The sequence below is a fragment of the Solanum tuberosum genome, unplaced genomic scaffold, assembly GCF_000226075.1.
Source record: "Solanum tuberosum cultivar DM 1-3 516 R44 unplaced genomic scaffold, SolTub_3.0 scf00010, whole genome shotgun sequence".
NCBI classification, from domain to species: Eukaryota; Viridiplantae; Streptophyta; class Magnoliopsida; order Solanales; family Solanaceae; genus Solanum; species Solanum tuberosum.
The window spans coordinates 860,005-877,646 of NW_006238936.1; the positions used below are offsets into that span (position 1 = coordinate 860,005).

Below are 17,642 nucleotides of genomic sequence, written 5' to 3' on the forward strand. Positions count from 1 at the left end.
TGTTGAATTGATTTTCTTTTTGCATTAGTATTAATTTGATTTTGATTTAAGTTTTATTATAATTATCAACATCTATGAACTATAATCTTTATTGGACCATTCCGAATTCTAAGTTTTAAACTTGAAATAATATATTAAAAGATAAAAACTATGAAATAGTATAAGAAATATTTTAAAATTATATCAACGTAAATATTTTTATGTATAAAATAAAATTTTAAAATTACATATATAATGTCGGGTTGGTTTGATCTTGGGTTGTTTTTTTTTAGTTAAAACCAAACCAACCCAAATATAGTTGGATTTTTTTTTTCCAATACCAAACCAAGTCAAACCAAACCACTAGTCGGGTTTTTTGTTCGGTTTGACTCGATTTGCGGTTTGGTTTGATTTTCGGTTCGATTTTATACACCCCTAATCACAAGTAAAACGAAAGCACAATACTTAAAAGTATATCAATTATACAATTATAGATGTCCAAACATAAAATATAAACTAAAACATAATGAAAGTCAGTAACTAAAAAGTGACAAAAGTGGTTTATATATATAATTTGATTTTTTCAGTTTTTATTTTTCTAAATCCAAAATCAAACCAAAAAAACAAACAAAGTAAATTATAAATCCAAAACCAAAATACCAATCCAAATTAAAATTCAATTTGATTTGATTTAATTCAAATAGGGCACACCCCTAATTCCCGTACTATTATGTACTAGAAAACAAATTATACAAAATTCGAAGAGAAAAAAAGGTTTCAACTCCTTAAACATTATGAACAGAAAGAGTATGATTAACTGAGTTAAATTATTCATTTATTACTATTATCTTTTAAATAATTTATTTTTAATAGTACTATATAGTAAAAATAAAAATTGATTTGAGGTCTGTTTCCTTTAAGGAACCGCCCTCGTGGGTGTGACTTTGCGGTGGAGGATGGTGAAATTACAAGATTGGGGTTTTCAGCAATAACTGTCTTAAAAGTAGTGCCAGTCAAGTGGGGTTCGGCCGTGTACTTTGTGTCGAGCCCACTAACTGAATATTTTCAGATAAAAGTGATGTGTCTGATTAGATGGGTCCGGACATTAATAGACCCAGAAGATTAAAAGCCCAGTATATCAAGGCCCTTGAAAAGACACTGGGCTTGAAGTGGAAACTTCACACATCCCTTTTTATAGGACTTATTATAGTCTTATACCTGAGATACAAAATTGGGTGAAGGATACAACTATCCGTTTTTGGAGTTGTCATTTAATTTAGGAAAATGTATAAAATAGCAAATTATTAATTCAAAATAAATATTATAATCACATTTCATTTAATTCTAATTCATAGTAAACATTTTGTCATTCATCCCTCTCCCCTGAATCTCGCATGTCACTCTCACTTTATACAAACAGAAATGTATAAATTGTGTTTGTGTTTGTATAAAGCGAGAGAAAACTGTATATACAAATACAAATACATATATCTTCGTCATATGCACTTATAATTATACAAATACAAATCTTCCCCTGCCCAGTTCTCTTTTGTCTTTCTCTTTTTCTCGCTTTATACAAACACAAATTATACAAAATACAATGTATAATTTGTGTTTGTATAAAGCGAGAGAGATTTGATACACAAATACAATTGTTTTAACTCGATTCAATTGTATACGAATTCAAATTTTATGCAGATATATAAACACAAATAACATATACATATACAAACACAATTTTCATAGATGCAGACACCTGATTTATACAAATCAGATGCTTGTGATCATTTTATACAATCAGATGTTGCTTGCGATTTTTATACAAATCTGATGCTCCATAGCAAACATATTTTGCTATGGAGTGCAAATAGAAAAAAATATAGCTATAGAGCGCTAATATAATTTTTATGTTTGCTAAACCTACAATTTATAACTCGAAATTAAATTTTGTAAGTTTACCCACTTTGGGTACAACTTAAGATATTCGCATATGAAGGTTATCTAGGGGAGGTCTTGAAAAGGTTAAATATCATATGTTCTCATCTAATGTTTGGTATGCCTAGACAAATTTCAAATATTTTTTATTGTAATTATGAACTTGACAAGGCTAACTTTAAATATTTTTCTACTAAAATACTGACTTTGTCAAGACCTAACTTCAAATATACTTTTACCAAAGACTATATTCATTGCATTTCACAATCTAGTATTTAACCCTTCATTATGGAAGGGTCTAATTGATTGATACACAAATATAAGTGATTAACTATTATACTCCCTCCGTTTCACAAAGAATGGTCTAGTTTGACTTGGCACGGAGTTTAAGAAAATAAAGAAGACATTTGAATCTTGTGGTCCTAAATTAAAGTTATGTCAAATGTATAAAATTGCCCTTTAATCTTGTGGCCTTAAACATGCCACGTGAAAAATTGAAATTAAAATCTTACCAAAAAAAGAAAGATGTCATTCATTTTGAAACTGACTAAAAAAAAAATGAGGTCAATCGTTTTGAAACGGAGGGAGTATTTGTTTTTGAAATTTTTATAATGAGTCGACAAGAACATCAGTCATTTCTCATCTATTTAGATGGAACTGACATATTGTCATGACTGGGGTTTGGTAGGTTCAGGCATTTTCACATGATGTCAAGAAATATATTTAGCTAAATTTTAGGCATTTTCATATAACGTTCAAATGAATAATTTTTTTATTTTATAATTTCAACATTAATAACATGATTCAACACACAAATTTATCTCAAAAGTTTAAATTTAAAATATAAGTTTCATAACATGCTTCAATTATCAATTTACTAAAATAATACTTAGTAACAAATCTAACCTAACTTATTTTGCCATAATAGAAGTTTGCTACTCCATTATTTTTAAACTTTTTTTTCAACTGCATCATTTGTTCTCAAGTTTTTTAACCATCATGAATTTATTGTTTTGATTAAAACAAAACAAAATTTATTTAAATCTGAGATTAATAAAAAAACATAATTGTTCATTATATTTTTATACCTCCTTCGATCTATATTATTATATGTTTTTTTTTATATTATTAAGATGATATTATTATTTTTATTTAAATAAATAAATTTTATATAACCAAAAATTATATAGTAATTAAATAAGTAGTAATTAAAAATAACAAATAAAATATTATCGCCAGAAGACTCGTCAACTTAAATGAATCAAATAGATCCTCCAAAGCCAAATCAAACAAACCTTCAAATCTTCATTTTAAATTATTATTCCACCACGTGATAAGTAATTGAACATAAGATGACAAAAATAAAATACTACAAATAACCAATCGTTAATTATAAATAACAATAATGAAGAGGTTTTTTTTTAATAATAAAATAACTTGCATAGGTATTTAGTACGTGTATATATTCTGGCTAAATAGTGCTTTAATTAATAATTAGCTCTATAAATATCATATGATGCTAACTTAGTCATTAATAATTGTGATAATTAGAGGGTTGAGAAATTTGTTGAATAATTTGAGTGAACATGGCTTTGTTTTCTTGATGAAGAAGAAGAGCTCTTTTGCGCAACTTTTCATTCTCTTCAATAATGGTTTTGTTCTCTTTGTTGAGCTTCAAGTTCTTCATCTTCATTATGTTCTTCAATTTCCTTAACTTTGCCCTTTTCTTTGCTTCGTTCGACAATCTTTCACCGTTCCTATATGACATATTACAAATTAATTGACAATCAAATATCAAAATAATACGATTAATGCAATTTAATTATAACTAGTTATAGCTATATATTGCTATTACTTTATTAACATATTATATCTGCGAGTTGCCTATTATCTTGAGTCAACTTAATCCGATGCATATTTTTGCAAGACTTAACTAATTTATGGCATGTTATTAGTACTTATTGAAGGAAATAGGATTGATCCATCCATGTGGATCACTAGATCGGATTCATATTAATAAATAAATAATACATAATTATTATATCTTTTTTTATTAATTAAAGGGAAGAGATATAACTATTTGAAAAGTTGTGTCGCTTTAGAATTATAAGAGGAGAGAAACCAACGTATCTTTTCATGCTCTGTAAATTTAAAAGAACAGACAACTTTTTCTCCTTCTTCCTTCTCCAATTCCAATGAAGTTCGAGTGGAGATTTTTCTCCGAAAAGCTAATAACTATAAGAAGTACGCAATTATATAGACTGTGACTTTATATAATGTAATTCGTATTTGTATGTGATTACACTGTTTAGACTAGTGAAACAAATTTAATGATCCTACAAACTTTGCGATTGATTAGATTCTTCACTTATTTTAGCAATTTAATGTGATAATGCAAATTAAAACAACTAGCTATATACTAACCTTCTTCTTAGCTTGAGCACATGTATCTCGGCTGTTTTAGATGTTTGTGGCCTGTGGACTAGGTCAGTGTAACATGAAGGTTGAAATGACTCTAAATGATCTGAAACTGCATGACACATTTTGATCTTTCACTTTAAGAGAATTAAAATGGGAGACAAAAAGATAGGAAAAATTAAGTAGATTAATTATAATCAAGATTGAGCTTAGAAAAAAAGGTGCAAGAGGATGGATAACTTATAGTGATGAAGGAAAAAGAGTTAATTATTTGAGAAGAAGAGAGGAAGAGGGAGAGTAGTACATATTTTTCCAAAGCAATGATGACACAAGGTCCTCATGATTACAAAAGGCCAACAAAGTAGCCAAACCATATCTCAAGAAGAAGAAAGAAAATAAGGAAAGAAAGAAAGAAAGAGTAATACAAATAAAATTACTTCAAATGTTTCTTTGGAATTGTCTATAATTGTCTCAATCTAAGAGGAAAAGAACTAAATGTTAATTGTATCACTACACTTAAACAAATAAAAGATTTAGCGGTAATAATATAAATATCATTCAATGATAGTTATAAAAATAAATATTTATATTTATAATCAGTATTTCGTATAAATGCTACTAAAGTTTCTAGCGACTCTCAATATAATGACATTAACTCAATGCCGCTAAATATTTTTACGACAATAAATATTATCAAAACAATAAAAATCTATTGTCTCTAAATATCTTTTTTGTTATAGTGCTTATATGCTCATATGATTGAGATTTCTCTATTCAAAGTTAATAGTCTCTTATTAGGGTAAATTTTTTAGTTTTTCTTTACAGACCTATGTAGCAAAAATTGAAATTAGTTGAATCAGTAAAATTCAAAGAGAAAAATAACAAAAATAATCTCTTATGTTTGAAAACAGATTCAAAGTAATCCCTTAAATATGCACTTAAAAGAATTTTGATTCTTTAGTTTTGTCAAAAATAAACACATTGATTTTTTTTCAAATTCTAACAAATTATCTGTTAGATTTTGTTAGATTTAAAATACAAGGAACCATTTTATTATTTTATCGAAACTTAGATATCATCAAATTGTGAAACAGAAAAAGAAAAATGCATTACTAGATAGTAGAGTACAACTTGGTGGTCACCTTTTTGAATTTTACTTCATTCCTCCTTTTAATATCATCATTACACTCCTTTATATAGTCTCCTTCAATAAGTAGACCGTGGAAAAAGCTGAAGCAAATGCATAATTTTCTAACCCCCACTCCTCCCCACTTCACCTCAAGTTAATATAAATAGTTGTTCATTAAAATAATAATTAGTAAATGTATATTTAATATAAAATAATATATATTTATTTAGTGAATGTAATTTTGTTTAAATGACTGAGTAACTTGCCCAAAAAGAAAAAAGGATGCCTATGGAGTATAGTGGAATTTAACGAATTGATGTAACGTTAGATCGAGGCAAAGGCTAGTTGTTTATTTAATCGAGGCATTCAAAGTCCAAAAGGAAGAAAGAAAAGTTACATTGGGTTGTGGAAGTCATTGCAAATTAGTCATTGATTACAAAGGATAAAATATTTAATTGATATGAAGATACGAAGAAGGGGTCCCAAAATACAACACTTTTTAATGCCCAATTAATTGCCTTGATTAAAGTTGGATTAAGTTGTTAAAGATTTTTTTTGGATTTAATTCCATTTACTAGTCAAAAATTTAATTTGACTAATGATTATAAGACAAATAAGCTGACAAAACTTTCACAAATAAGTTAAATTTTATGTTTGTAGTCAGACAAGAAACAGTTAAGATTACCAAGCATTTTCACATTGTTTTTCAAGGATTGAACTTAGCTTCCTGGTTTTGTAAAAAAATGAAGTAAAGCTATTTTAATTAAATTGAATGGACTAACTTAAATGGTCATCCAACTATAGTATCAACAAAATCATTCAAGCTAAACTAATTAATCTACAAAATCATTACTGTTATTAAGCAATAAAGAATAATACATAAAGATCTCTTCAAGTTTGATTTCGTAACACTTACTTCTTTTTTGTTCCATTGTTGTTATACTTCTAGTTGATGAATTGTTTCTTTTTTCTTTGTTTTTTTTTTAAATAAGGGTCTGAAAAATACCCCAACTTTGGTCGAATTTGTTGTTGCGATACTAAACTTTCATAAGGACTTATTACCTCCCTAGACTATTTAATACCGTATTTTTTACCCCCCGAACTATTTAATAGTGTATTTTAAAGGTATATATGTGTCCATGTGGACACATTACTATTTATAATTTTGCATTATTTTTTATGTCCATGTGGGCAAATATATATGTTTAAAATACGGTATTAAATAGTCTAGGAAGGTAATAGGTCCTCATGAAAGTTTAGTATCACAACAACAAATCCGACCATAATTGGGATATTTTTCATACCCTTATCCCTTTTCTTTTTTTTATGAAAAGAAGTTTGAATACAAAAGGACAGGTGAAGCAAGTTCCAAGTGCATGTGAATGAGGGAGGTGGAGAGTCAAAAGGAGCCAAAATTGGGATCTATCTACTTCTACATTACCATCATTAAACCCACATCTTTTTTCTTTCTCTTGGAGTCTTGTTCATCATTATGGGAGGAAGAAGAAGATTGTGGACTTGTGGTGTTTATCGATTTGCTGTTACGATACTAAACTTTCATGAGAACCTATTACCTCCCTAGACTATTTAATACCGTATTTTTTACCCCCCGAACTATTTAATAGTGTATTTTAAAGGTATATATGTGTCCATGTGGACACATTACTATTTATAATTTTGCATTATTTTTTATGTCCATGTGGGCAAATATATATGTTTAAAATACGGTATTAAATAGTCTAGGAAGGTAATAGGTCCTCATGAAAGTTTAGTATCACAACAACAAATCCGACCATAATTGGGATATTTTTCATACCCTTATCCCTTTTCTTTTTTTTATGAAAAGAAGTTTGAATACAAAAGGACAGGTGAAGCAAGTTCCAAGTGCATGTGAATGAGGGAGGTGGAGAGTCAAAAGGAGCCAAAATTGGGATCTATCTACTTCTACATTACCATCATTAAACCCACATCTTTTTTCTTTCTCTTGGAGTCTTGTTCATCATTATGGGAGGAAGAAGAAGATTGTGGACTTGTGGTGTTTATCCAATTACTACGTGTGGACAATTCAAATGGTCCCTTAATTGAACTTATTAGCTGTTGCTGCTATCATTATTAACTCTTTCATATACATGGTAATAATTTTATTTTATTCTTTAGTGGCGTAATTTGAATGTTGACCCAAGAAAAAAATAATGAAAAAGGCCATATGAACTTTGAAGACAATGATGAACCCTCATGAAAAAATAGTTAGGCAAACAATTTAGGTATGGTAAAAGACACTCATTTTAAGATTTCGAAGTAATTTGTAAACAAATTTTGATAGTTAATTATAACTTCTTCTGTTTTTGGCCTGAATCATGTTAGGTTTCAAGGACCAAGATGCCTAATTCAATTGAAACAGTTTTTAAATCATTATTTCACATGTACTGTATTCCACAGTATGCGTTCAAGTACTACCCTTTGATTTCACATGTTTAGCTTCCACAAAAGATGGTCAATTCAGGCACTCAAAATATTCTGCTGCCTCTGAAAGAAACTAAAAGGCTCAGCAGAGAAGCTTAATCATTACCAAAATTGTGAATAAATGACCACATAAGTCCTTGTGAACTTTGGAGAAAACATAACTACAAAAAAAATGAATTAGCCGGTCTGTCACACTCTTGATAATTTACTAGAGGTGCGAGTGCCGAGCAAACAATCGGCACCTAATGCACTTTGACTTGGCCTAACCAAGATTTCTAGTTCTAAGCAGTACTCTAAAAATATACAAATGTGAAACTGGATACAAACTGCTAACGTAAATCGAAACTTAAAGATAATTTAGACATGCAATACTAGGGTACCTTCTGTACATGATCCAAGCTTTACGAAATGCTAAGTTTAAGCTCTGATAACACAGCACGAGCCTCCCTTCTTCCTGTTTACAAAAACTTGAGGTGTGGCTTCATGACCCATGGTCACATTTGCACTTCTAAAGCCTAAAAAAATCAGAGAGAACACCAAATTCAATCCACAAGTATGCCGGCTATCCAATAGAATCCTCTTGGGTGGCTTCATCATCTTCGTCCATTACATCCTCATTCACTTTTTCACCGTCAACTGTCTCTGCATCAGATGCAGCTTCGGTATTCATTATGTTATCCTCATCATCAGAGCAACTTTCTGTAGCGGAATCAGAAGCGTCTCCCTCATTTCCTCCTTGATCACAGTCACTACCAACTGCATGACTGAATTGCTCCTTCAAATCAGGGGCAACAATTCCAATCATCTCACTTAGTGCTTTACGATCTTGATCCCATCTAGAAGAAGCTTTGGAAGTAGATGTAGCGCATTGACTTTCACCCACTTGAGCACCTGAATCTTGTAAAGTTGCAGGACATGCATCATTGTCTTTACTCTTAGGAGTATCATTCTCACCATGGACAGAAGGAGCCGTACTGCACGCCCAACTCCCAGCAACCTCTGAAGCCAAAAGATCAGCTGTCCTAATGGTTCCTTCAGCTTCAGTATCTTCAATCACATTATCACCCTCAGCGACATTATTTGCTGGGGAAGGAGGCATACTCTCATCACAAATTGCAGGGTTCTGCACCTGAGCTTCTTTCCCAAGAGTTCCACCATCCAGCTGCATTGTGTTCTCAGCAAAAGCACAGAATTTGTTTAAATCTAAATTCCTTTCACTATTGATTCCCAAGCTCTCAGTTTCTTGCACCTGTTCTGTTCCAACAAGGTCACCCTCCATATTGGCTGCTACACCAGCTGTATCACTTTCAGGGATTAGCTCAGTTCCCACACCATCAACTTCAGAACCAAATCCACCCTTCACACATTGAGCTCCAGCAAATTCTACCTCCTGTGTGTCTTGTCCCCCTTCACTTCTGTTATTGCAATCATGCTTCTCTGTAGCACTTGCGTCATCACTTGATAAATCAAATAATTCCCTAACACGCCTCTGGTTGGAAGTACTGCAGCCAGCCCTAGTCACATTGTGGCTTCCATCTCCTACTTCTTTCTCTCTTAATAGGGATCCATTCACATTCACATTATATGGATTAAGGTCAATATCTACAGAGGTATTCTCATAATTTTCCTCATCTTTTAATGTCCTCTGCATTGCCTTCAATTGCTCCTGCTGCTTTGCAAACAAAACTGAGATCTCCTCAGTAGTAGAATAGAAAGCCCGAAGTTGTGTTTCTCTGCATTGCAAACACATAATATAAACCACCATTATATAAGGCAAGTCGAGATAGGGAAATGCCCGAAGATTAAAGGCAGTAAGCAAACACTAGCATCTCTGACAACATATAAAGAGGATAATAAAAGCTCAGCACATTACTGTGTAAATCATCGCTCTCAGTGAAATGATACATGCAATATCTTGCATGGTATCAATAATTCCATTTGGTTATTGACTTATTTTTTAACTAAAAACATCATCTCCTTCTCAGATGGCTCAAGATTTTAAAAGAATTGTTCTGAACACAAATAGTAATGATAAAAATAAGAAATCCATTAAACACGTGTCAACAGACTAGGCTGACATATGGTTATCATAAAAATTGAGGTTTGTCTAATTCTGAGGAAAAAGCATCACATAAAAATCCACTAAACTTGGACAACCTCTACTTTTAGCATTTATACTGCTTTATAAGAGGGGAAAAGATGGATTGTGTCGGATCCAGAAGCAATAAATTTTCAACGACATTTCTTCAAACCAGTAAATCTAATTGATATTAGTACCAGTCATACACATCTACTTCTTACCGTAGCATTATTCTTTCTCTAGCACCTTTCAGTCTGCGCCTCTCAAAATCAAGATCCCGCATTGCAGCACTTATCTCTAGTTCAAGAGCAGAAACCTTGGCCCATGCCTCTTCTCGAGCTGCCTGCTACCGACAGCAAAAGAGTTGATACAGAGAACAAAAGAAAAGAAAGAAAAGATCAGAATTCATATTTGACATTCTTTCCTGCACATATAATTTTTAAACATGTGCTTATTTTAAAACGAATACAGATCCACTTCTAGTGGGGCACAAGTAAGCATTGGCTTCTTCCAATTATCAAACATAACAAAAATTTCATACAGAAAAGGGAAGTATGTTATCTTATTTTTTTCCTTCCACATCCATGGGGTACAATCAAGTAGCAAAAAAAGGGGAATATCCCAAGATCCATATTTCAGTAGTTAATACCAGAAATTCATGTGGGTCATCCTACCTTTTCACTCTCAAGCTCTTTGCCCAACATGTTCCTCTCATGCTCAAGTTCCTCTATTTTCTATAACAAAAAATTAGAAATGCAAGATGTCAGCTTCTCAACCAAGGAACTGAAAAGGGAAGCAATTGATATCTTGACAGCAGATACTTACTTTTTTCCTACATGCAGAAGATAATTGTTCCTCATAAAGTTGAGCTTCAAGCTGACGAACTTTGTTGTCAGAGAATTTCATTATTTGTTGGCATTGCAGCACTTATCTCTAGTTCAAGAGCAGAAACCTTGGCCCATGCCTCTTCTCGAGCTGCCTGCTACCGACAGCAAAAGAGTTGATACAGAGAACAAAAGAAAAGAAAGAAAAGATCAGAATTCATATTTGACATTCTTTCCTGCACATATAATTTTTAAACATGTGCTTATTTTAAAACGAATACAGATCCACTTCTAGTGGGGCACAAGTAAGCATTGGCTTCTTCCAATTATCAAACATAACAAAAATTTCATACAGAAAAGGGAAGTATGTTATCTTATTTTTTTCCTTCCACATCCATGGGGTACAATCAAGTAGCAAAAAAAGGGGAATATCCCAAGATCCATATTTCAGTAGTTAATACCAGAAATTCATGTGGGTCATCCTACCTTTTCACTCTCAAGCTCTTTGCCCAACATGTTCCTCTCATGCTCAAGTTCCTCTATTTTCTATAACAAAAAATTAGAAATGCAAGATGTCAGCTTCTCAACCAAGGAACTGAAAAGGGAAGCAATTGATATCTTGACAGCAGATACTTACTTTTTTCCTACATGCAGAAGATAATTGTTCCTCATAAAGTTGAGCTTCAAGCTGACGAACTTTGTTGTCAGAAACAACCAATTTCTGCCTGGTGTCTTCCTGTTACAAGCAAATGAATTAGAGCTGGAATCGCTTGCAGTAAGTAATAGGTAGGTTAAGCAATATTACCAACTTAGATCTCAAGGTTTCCATCAGTAAACATCTTTCCTTCTCATCTTCCTGCCATTATGAGTTGAATGAGAAAGAGGCATGATACGCTTTACTATATTCGCGAATAGAACAGGTTATTTTCTACCTGAAGCTTATTAATAATTTCTTGCTGCTCCTTTTCTCGTTTGATGGCAGATTCTGAGAGCCTTCTTATTTCATCCTGGGCTTCGGCCTGCACTCTCTGTGTAGAGGTTTTCAAATCCAAAGCAGCCTTTTCACGTTCCTTTTTCCTCTGTTCACGCTCCTCATCTAGCAAAGTTTTCAGTTCTGAAATTGATAATTTCTGGCTGAAAAGGCAGACATCACTTCAAATCTTTAACTCACTTTTCCTAAAACTTATCACAAGCTTCTTCAGAAGAATGTGTGTTTCCAAAGAATAAAAATCAGGATAAACTATATGACATAGAGACTAGTATAAGCCATACGAGGACAAGGAGATAAATATAATAAACTGAAACTTTTGAGCTTATCTAATTAAGAACAAGCTAGAGGAAACAAAACAAGAAAAATGCAATAAAGCATACTGTCATTCATGTTTCGTCTTAACTGTTCCCTATTTAATCAATGTCATCAGCCATTACCTGAGTATTATCTCATTGGCCTCAAAACATGATTGCTCAGATGCACTAAGTCTTTCATTAAGGTCTTCCAACGCATGTTTCTGCTCTGAAGATACTCTACTTGTGTCAACTAACTCCTTTCCCTTGGCTTCCAATAACTGCTGTACTTCTTTGAGTTGTTCAAGGTATGATTGAGAAACTGACTCCTTCAATTCTTTCATTTCCTGCAAGACAAAGGAAAGCTCACTGAGACAGGTGGACTGATGGTATTTACACACCCTTAATGTTAGGAGTGATCCTGGTTTTTCATCTTATGATGCTATTGGCATTAGCAACAAAACTTAAGGAAGCTTTTAAGTTTAAAGTGTTAACACAATTGATGGTATTGAATCAACTAGCATTGGTATAACACTTGATCTTCTACCCATCTGTCTCAACACTTGTAATAGTACCACTAATTACATTCAGAATTAAGCAATTTCACAGCGGTTATTTATTCTGAAATCACAAAAGTAAACATACCTTCTCATGATGGTCCACAACAGCACGATTTTCACTTCGCAAGGAATCAATAGTCGCAACATGACTTTCGAGTTGCTTCCTCAGTTCCTACAAGGTTAACAGAACTGAAATCATAGGAAGGTTGAATAGGAATGAAACCAATTGAGCTTAACTGACTGTGCATGAAACCGATTTTATTTTATTTTTGATAAATGGGAATGGCGAACTACCGTATTTGACCGTTGCATGCTACGGAAGTCATCCAGAGAAATGGGACCTTCAGAAGTGCCAATTCCAATACCTTTGAGTCTTTTGCTTTCTGAACCAAATTCCTCTAAATCAGAAAAGACACAAGCATATTAGTAAAGTTAGCTTTACCCAGCTTATTAGTAAGACATCAAACATCTCATTTAACTTTACAACTGCCAGATATAGAGACAACAATAATCATTAGGTAAGGGTATAAACCCATTGATACTTATATTTAAAATATAAAAATAAAAAAATCCAATACAATGATAACTAAATATTCAGCCCAAGAAAAAGTTGAGGAAGATTTGCATAAGAAATCGGCAAAGACTAAACATATCAAAAAAGAAAATTGTGTCCTGTACAATGCTTCAACTGTAGTACCAAAATTCTTCAGGAAGTATTCATTGATCAGGCTTCCAAACATTTTGTGTAAATACTTGGCCAGATTATGAATCAGAATCCAAAATTTAAACCAAGTTTGAACCAGCAAAAATGGGTATCCTACTGTGTATCAGAGTATATAAAGTTTTTTTCCCTTCAGCTAGATCAATATTCATAGAGTCCAAAGCAGTGTTGTCAAAGGCAAAAAACAAAGAGATGAAACACGCCAAGTATCCTAGGGTCTTAATCGCAAAGCAAACTTGAAGCACATACTTCAGATTTGATATATATACAAAGATGTTATTATGGATTTCTAAATTGGTTTAGTGATTAGTTTTCTTATACTATATTTCAAATTTCATACTTCTAATCACAAAGCATATTCATCCATAAATTTCCTCGCCAATTAATATATCTGTTTATCAGAGTTATTTATTGTCTACCATTGTCCTTTTCCAATAGGGAACTCATGTGTGCATTGGTACATATAGTAGCGTTTTGATGCCTGCACAGCAGCATTGCCTAAGTGAGGGGAAGCCTAGCTTACGCCTATACCTACTTCAGGGCTTAAGCACCTCAAGTGTGACTTTTAACAAAATTCTCAAAGGACCATTCCAAGACAAATTCATGAAGATAAAGTAATGAACCAGTAAGCAGTCTAACTGAACAAATTCACTAAAACCTGCAAATCATACTACTTATAGTCTACAGAATACAGATTTAGATGAAATGTTCCAGAATGAAGATACTGATGAAGGCACAGTCAATGAGAAAAATTACCTGCTTTTCTCTTCAGAACAGCAGCATCAGCTGAAGAAGCAGATATGAGAACTTCTCGAAACACAAAGGCAAATGCAAGTTCTGCAAATATTGCAAGGAAATTAAAAGTATTTACAAAGTTCCAGTCATATCTATGTAAAACATATCATGCTGTGAGAAACAGACAAGACTTCAGCTCCCCATCATGGTAGCGGAGAAATTTCTGTTATTCAAACGTTAAATTATGTTTAATTTTATACAAAATAAAGAAAGTTGAGTTCTACTTTAAATACATAACAAGAGATCCTATTTTTCTTTTCCATTCAGCAGTGGTAGGGATGAGAGATATGACGCTAAATCCTGGTAGAGAATTTCAACCTGAAGATACAATGTCAACGAGGAGAAGGGAGAGGGAAGGAGTAAAATCAATAGAAGATATATCTAAAGCAAACACTGTAGTAGGATCATCCCAACCGGTGGTGGGGGAGGGGCCAATTTTCTGCCAAAGAAGCACTTGGATATACTCCCCACAAAATCTTATTTATTTCATGGACAGTTAACAGACGGCATTTAATGTGCCCATATACCATCTCAAACTCAGATTTAATACAACCCACACTTGTCACTCACCGACAAAATAATTAGGGACATTTGAAGGGCCAGAAAAATTTACCTAGAGAATAGAGACCTAACAAATAAGGATTTTGACAGTACCATCTTTTGCTAGAAAATGTACATGTATGAAGAAGCAACCAGAAAAGTTTCAAAAATAGATACTCTACCATGTTGTGGAGCAAACGCAATAGAGATAATATCACCATGACGAAGTCTGGCTTCTGGGCTACTTTTGTTCAACTTTTCCCAATTCAGGTACGTCCCATTTGTACTGCAGAAGAACCAAAATAGATTAGTTAACTCGTGTCAAGTTGCAACATAAATAAAAAAGGTCGACAAAAGATGGTCAACCTTGAATCTTTCAGAAAGACTGCAGTGCAACAGTTGGTGGGATGCTCTACGTCTTCGCTGACAACCTTTTTCCTGTAGATCTTGCAATGATATGCACTAACAGCTGGAGACAAAATCTGGAAACGGGTATTATCTACCATCCGACCAATGCAATGTTCTTCAGATGTGAGAAGCATGTTTATCCCCTATTTAACGAAGGTCAGTATATAAAACTACAAGGAATGGTTCAATAATGTAAAGCATGATATGCTGCATACTAAATTCCATACTTAAAAGTGACAAACAGTTCTCTCTCTTTTTTTTCTTTAGTAACGTTTACTTCATCGACTGCAATCTGCAATCAGAATTAAGGATGGCATGACCCAACACGAGCATGCACAAACAGAGAGTATATCCCATATATTCAATCTACGACTTGTGGTGGTAAGGATAACCCGTTGGTGAAATCTCTAATCCAAATTGAATTTTTCAATTCCATTATATCTTCTAATAGATCTTCAGATGCCTATATCATATGTGATAGTTTCAAATCCTTGTCTAATGGAGGCTTGAAAGACTCATCCAAAACTCTGTTTGCAGCTTTCATTTTATACTGGAATACTCAAGTCACATCCAGATATATACTTTGATGCAACAGACCAGATTTTCAGTTTTGGGTCTAGCCTTTAAAGAAGTCTTGACAGGAACTTAGGATGTACCAGCTTGTCCTAGTCCTACCCTTCAAGGATATCTACTTAGAAAGCTTTGCATGCAACAGCTTATTCCTGGTCAATAGTGCATATTCTCTTCGAGCACATTAAACCATTGTGAAGTCTCAATCCATTCTTAGCAGACTATTCACATTGTATCAATTCAATGGTGACTCATTATTTTGATGAACTTTTTTTGTAGGACAGATCATTTCTTTGGTTGGAAGAAGATCAGTCAAACATGTAACTTGAAAAAAATGAATGCTAATTTTTGATACGTACATACTATTGGCAGTCTGAAAAAAGTATCATAAACATCAAATTTAGATATGTGTGTCCTGTCGAAGTAAATAAACATGTAATTTATGTACGTAAAATGAAATCAAAATGAGGATTTACGTAAAACTCAACAACGTCTAACACAATTTATCAAAGAATTACTTTGGTTACCAAAAGATTGAAAAAGTTCAATCCATACAATTCCTATTCTGGCGGAAGATCTACTAATTCTTAGATTCTAGTTAGTAAAAGAGATCTTGAACTAGGAAGTAGACCCTCCAAGCTAAAAAGGTTATCAGTCCTACTAGTTAATAAAGACACCTCTATAGCTAACAAATTCAATAAGCGGTCGGAATACAGCTTTTTGGTCCACTCTAGAATTACCAAAACTCATTTTTCCTACTCCATAAACTCCGCCTCTGTGAGCTTCAAATAATAGCAAGTCTTAAACTTGAATAAAGGATATGGATTTTGGTAATTTGAAAGGTAGAGCAAAATTGATCACTCAACTAGCCAATAATTTGTGGTTCTCTAACACTAAAAAATTTCAATATTTATACTGATTACTGAGGTTCGAATCAAATAAAGGTACTAAAAGCCCCTAGTAGAGAGAAACATAGTGCATTGTGGAGGTATTGAAGAAGAATATAGACCTGAAGACGCTTCCGGGCCTTATCGGAGATAGCAGTTAACATTCCCCAAACATCAGGATCAGAATACTGCAAAGGCTGAGACGCAATTTTCGAAGCCACCGATAGTATAAAATCTTCAGGGCTTTGCGGATTTCTCTGCAACGGTGAATTATCAATGCCATTGACATCGTTAATTTTGCAGTTATTATTGCCATTGCAGTTGCTAGGGGGAAGTGAAGAACATGATTCGGAGCGAGCTGGAGACTGGTCTTTACTAGGGTTTGAGTTCAGTTTCGCTGCCAATGGCGTTGTGGGATTATCGTCTTCGTTCGCCATTGTAGCCTGTAGGGAGTTGTGAAAAAGGCGGGGATTTTGAGAACCCTAATTGAACCGGGTTTTGTTGTTGTCTAGCTTCCCGGAGAAGCTGACTGAATTTGTTTGTTTTGTCGTTTTGGCCCACAAACTTTGCTCTAATGCTAAATTCGTTCCGGTCAGATTATTTTATATGAAGAAAGCTAAAAACTGGCAATGGGGCCCGGCGGGTTTCTTCCCTTCCGCGTGTAAAAATTATGGAGAAACTAGCTTACTGCTGATTAAAAGTTTTTTTTACCATACATACCGAAAATATATACATAATTTTGCTATCAGATAAATTAAAATAGTGTGAGAAGAGATAGTCATATATTTCAAATACATATGAATCATACCAACCTACTAGATACATGTATTTGTTTTTATGTGGTGTGATTCATATGGACATGAGATCCTAGATACATAAAAGAGTAGCGAGCAAGATTTGTTCCACTATTCCAGATACATATGAATTCACTTTGATATAGAACAAATAACATCTAGTTTGACCACACGTATCCCGAGATACATGTATTTGGAAGTACCTGGACACACTAGCTCATTTGGTGTGCGGGATTAAAAATAATAGTGATGGGA

The 17,642-nt window shown here is 33.2% G+C and overlaps 2 protein-coding genes across 4 annotated transcripts; both read right to left on the minus strand.

Moving 5' to 3' along the window:
- Positions 1 to 3,290: 3,290 nt before the first annotated feature.
- On the minus strand, positions 3,291 to 5,586 carry LOC107061671 (protein LITTLE ZIPPER 2-like). Of its 2 annotated transcripts, none has more exons than XR_001474145.1 (3): positions 5,475 to 5,586; positions 4,339 to 4,444; positions 3,291 to 3,671 (listed from the first exon to the last, which is right to left on the minus strand). XR_001474145.1 is itself a non-coding variant. In XM_015311330.1 (3 exons), exons 1-3 carry the CDS (start codon positions 4,704 to 4,706, stop codon positions 3,446 to 3,448), a joined length of 402 nt encoding a protein of 133 aa, XP_015166816.1. In that variant the 5' UTR covers positions 4,707 to 4,720; the 3' UTR covers positions 3,291 to 3,445. The 2 variants fall into 2 exon arrangements, 1 of the variants encoding a protein (XP_015166816.1); XM_015311330.1 differs by lacking the exon at positions 5,475 to 5,586 and adding an exon at positions 4,637 to 4,720.
- A 2,379-nt stretch (positions 5,587 to 7,965) lies between these two features.
- On the minus strand, positions 7,966 to 17,206 carry LOC102583456 (rootletin). Of its 2 annotated transcripts, none has more exons than XM_015311340.1 (14): positions 16,716 to 17,206; positions 15,095 to 15,279; positions 14,911 to 15,014; positions 14,150 to 14,230; positions 12,967 to 13,070; positions 12,758 to 12,844; positions 12,257 to 12,459; positions 11,761 to 11,962; positions 11,634 to 11,684; positions 11,525 to 11,564; positions 10,830 to 10,888; positions 10,679 to 10,738; positions 10,226 to 10,347; positions 7,966 to 9,657 (listed from the first exon to the last, which is right to left on the minus strand). In XM_015311340.1, the coding sequence occupies exons 1-14, from the start codon at positions 17,028 to 17,030 to the stop codon at positions 8,487 to 8,489; spliced, it is 2,784 nt and encodes a 927-aa protein (XP_015166826.1). In that variant the 5' UTR covers positions 17,031 to 17,206; the 3' UTR covers positions 7,966 to 8,486. The 2 variants fall into 2 exon arrangements, with proteins under 2 accessions (XP_015166826.1, XP_015166822.1); XM_015311336.1 differs by having other exon boundaries at positions 10,226 to 10,350.
- Between the last annotated feature and the right edge of the window lie 436 nt (positions 17,207 to 17,642).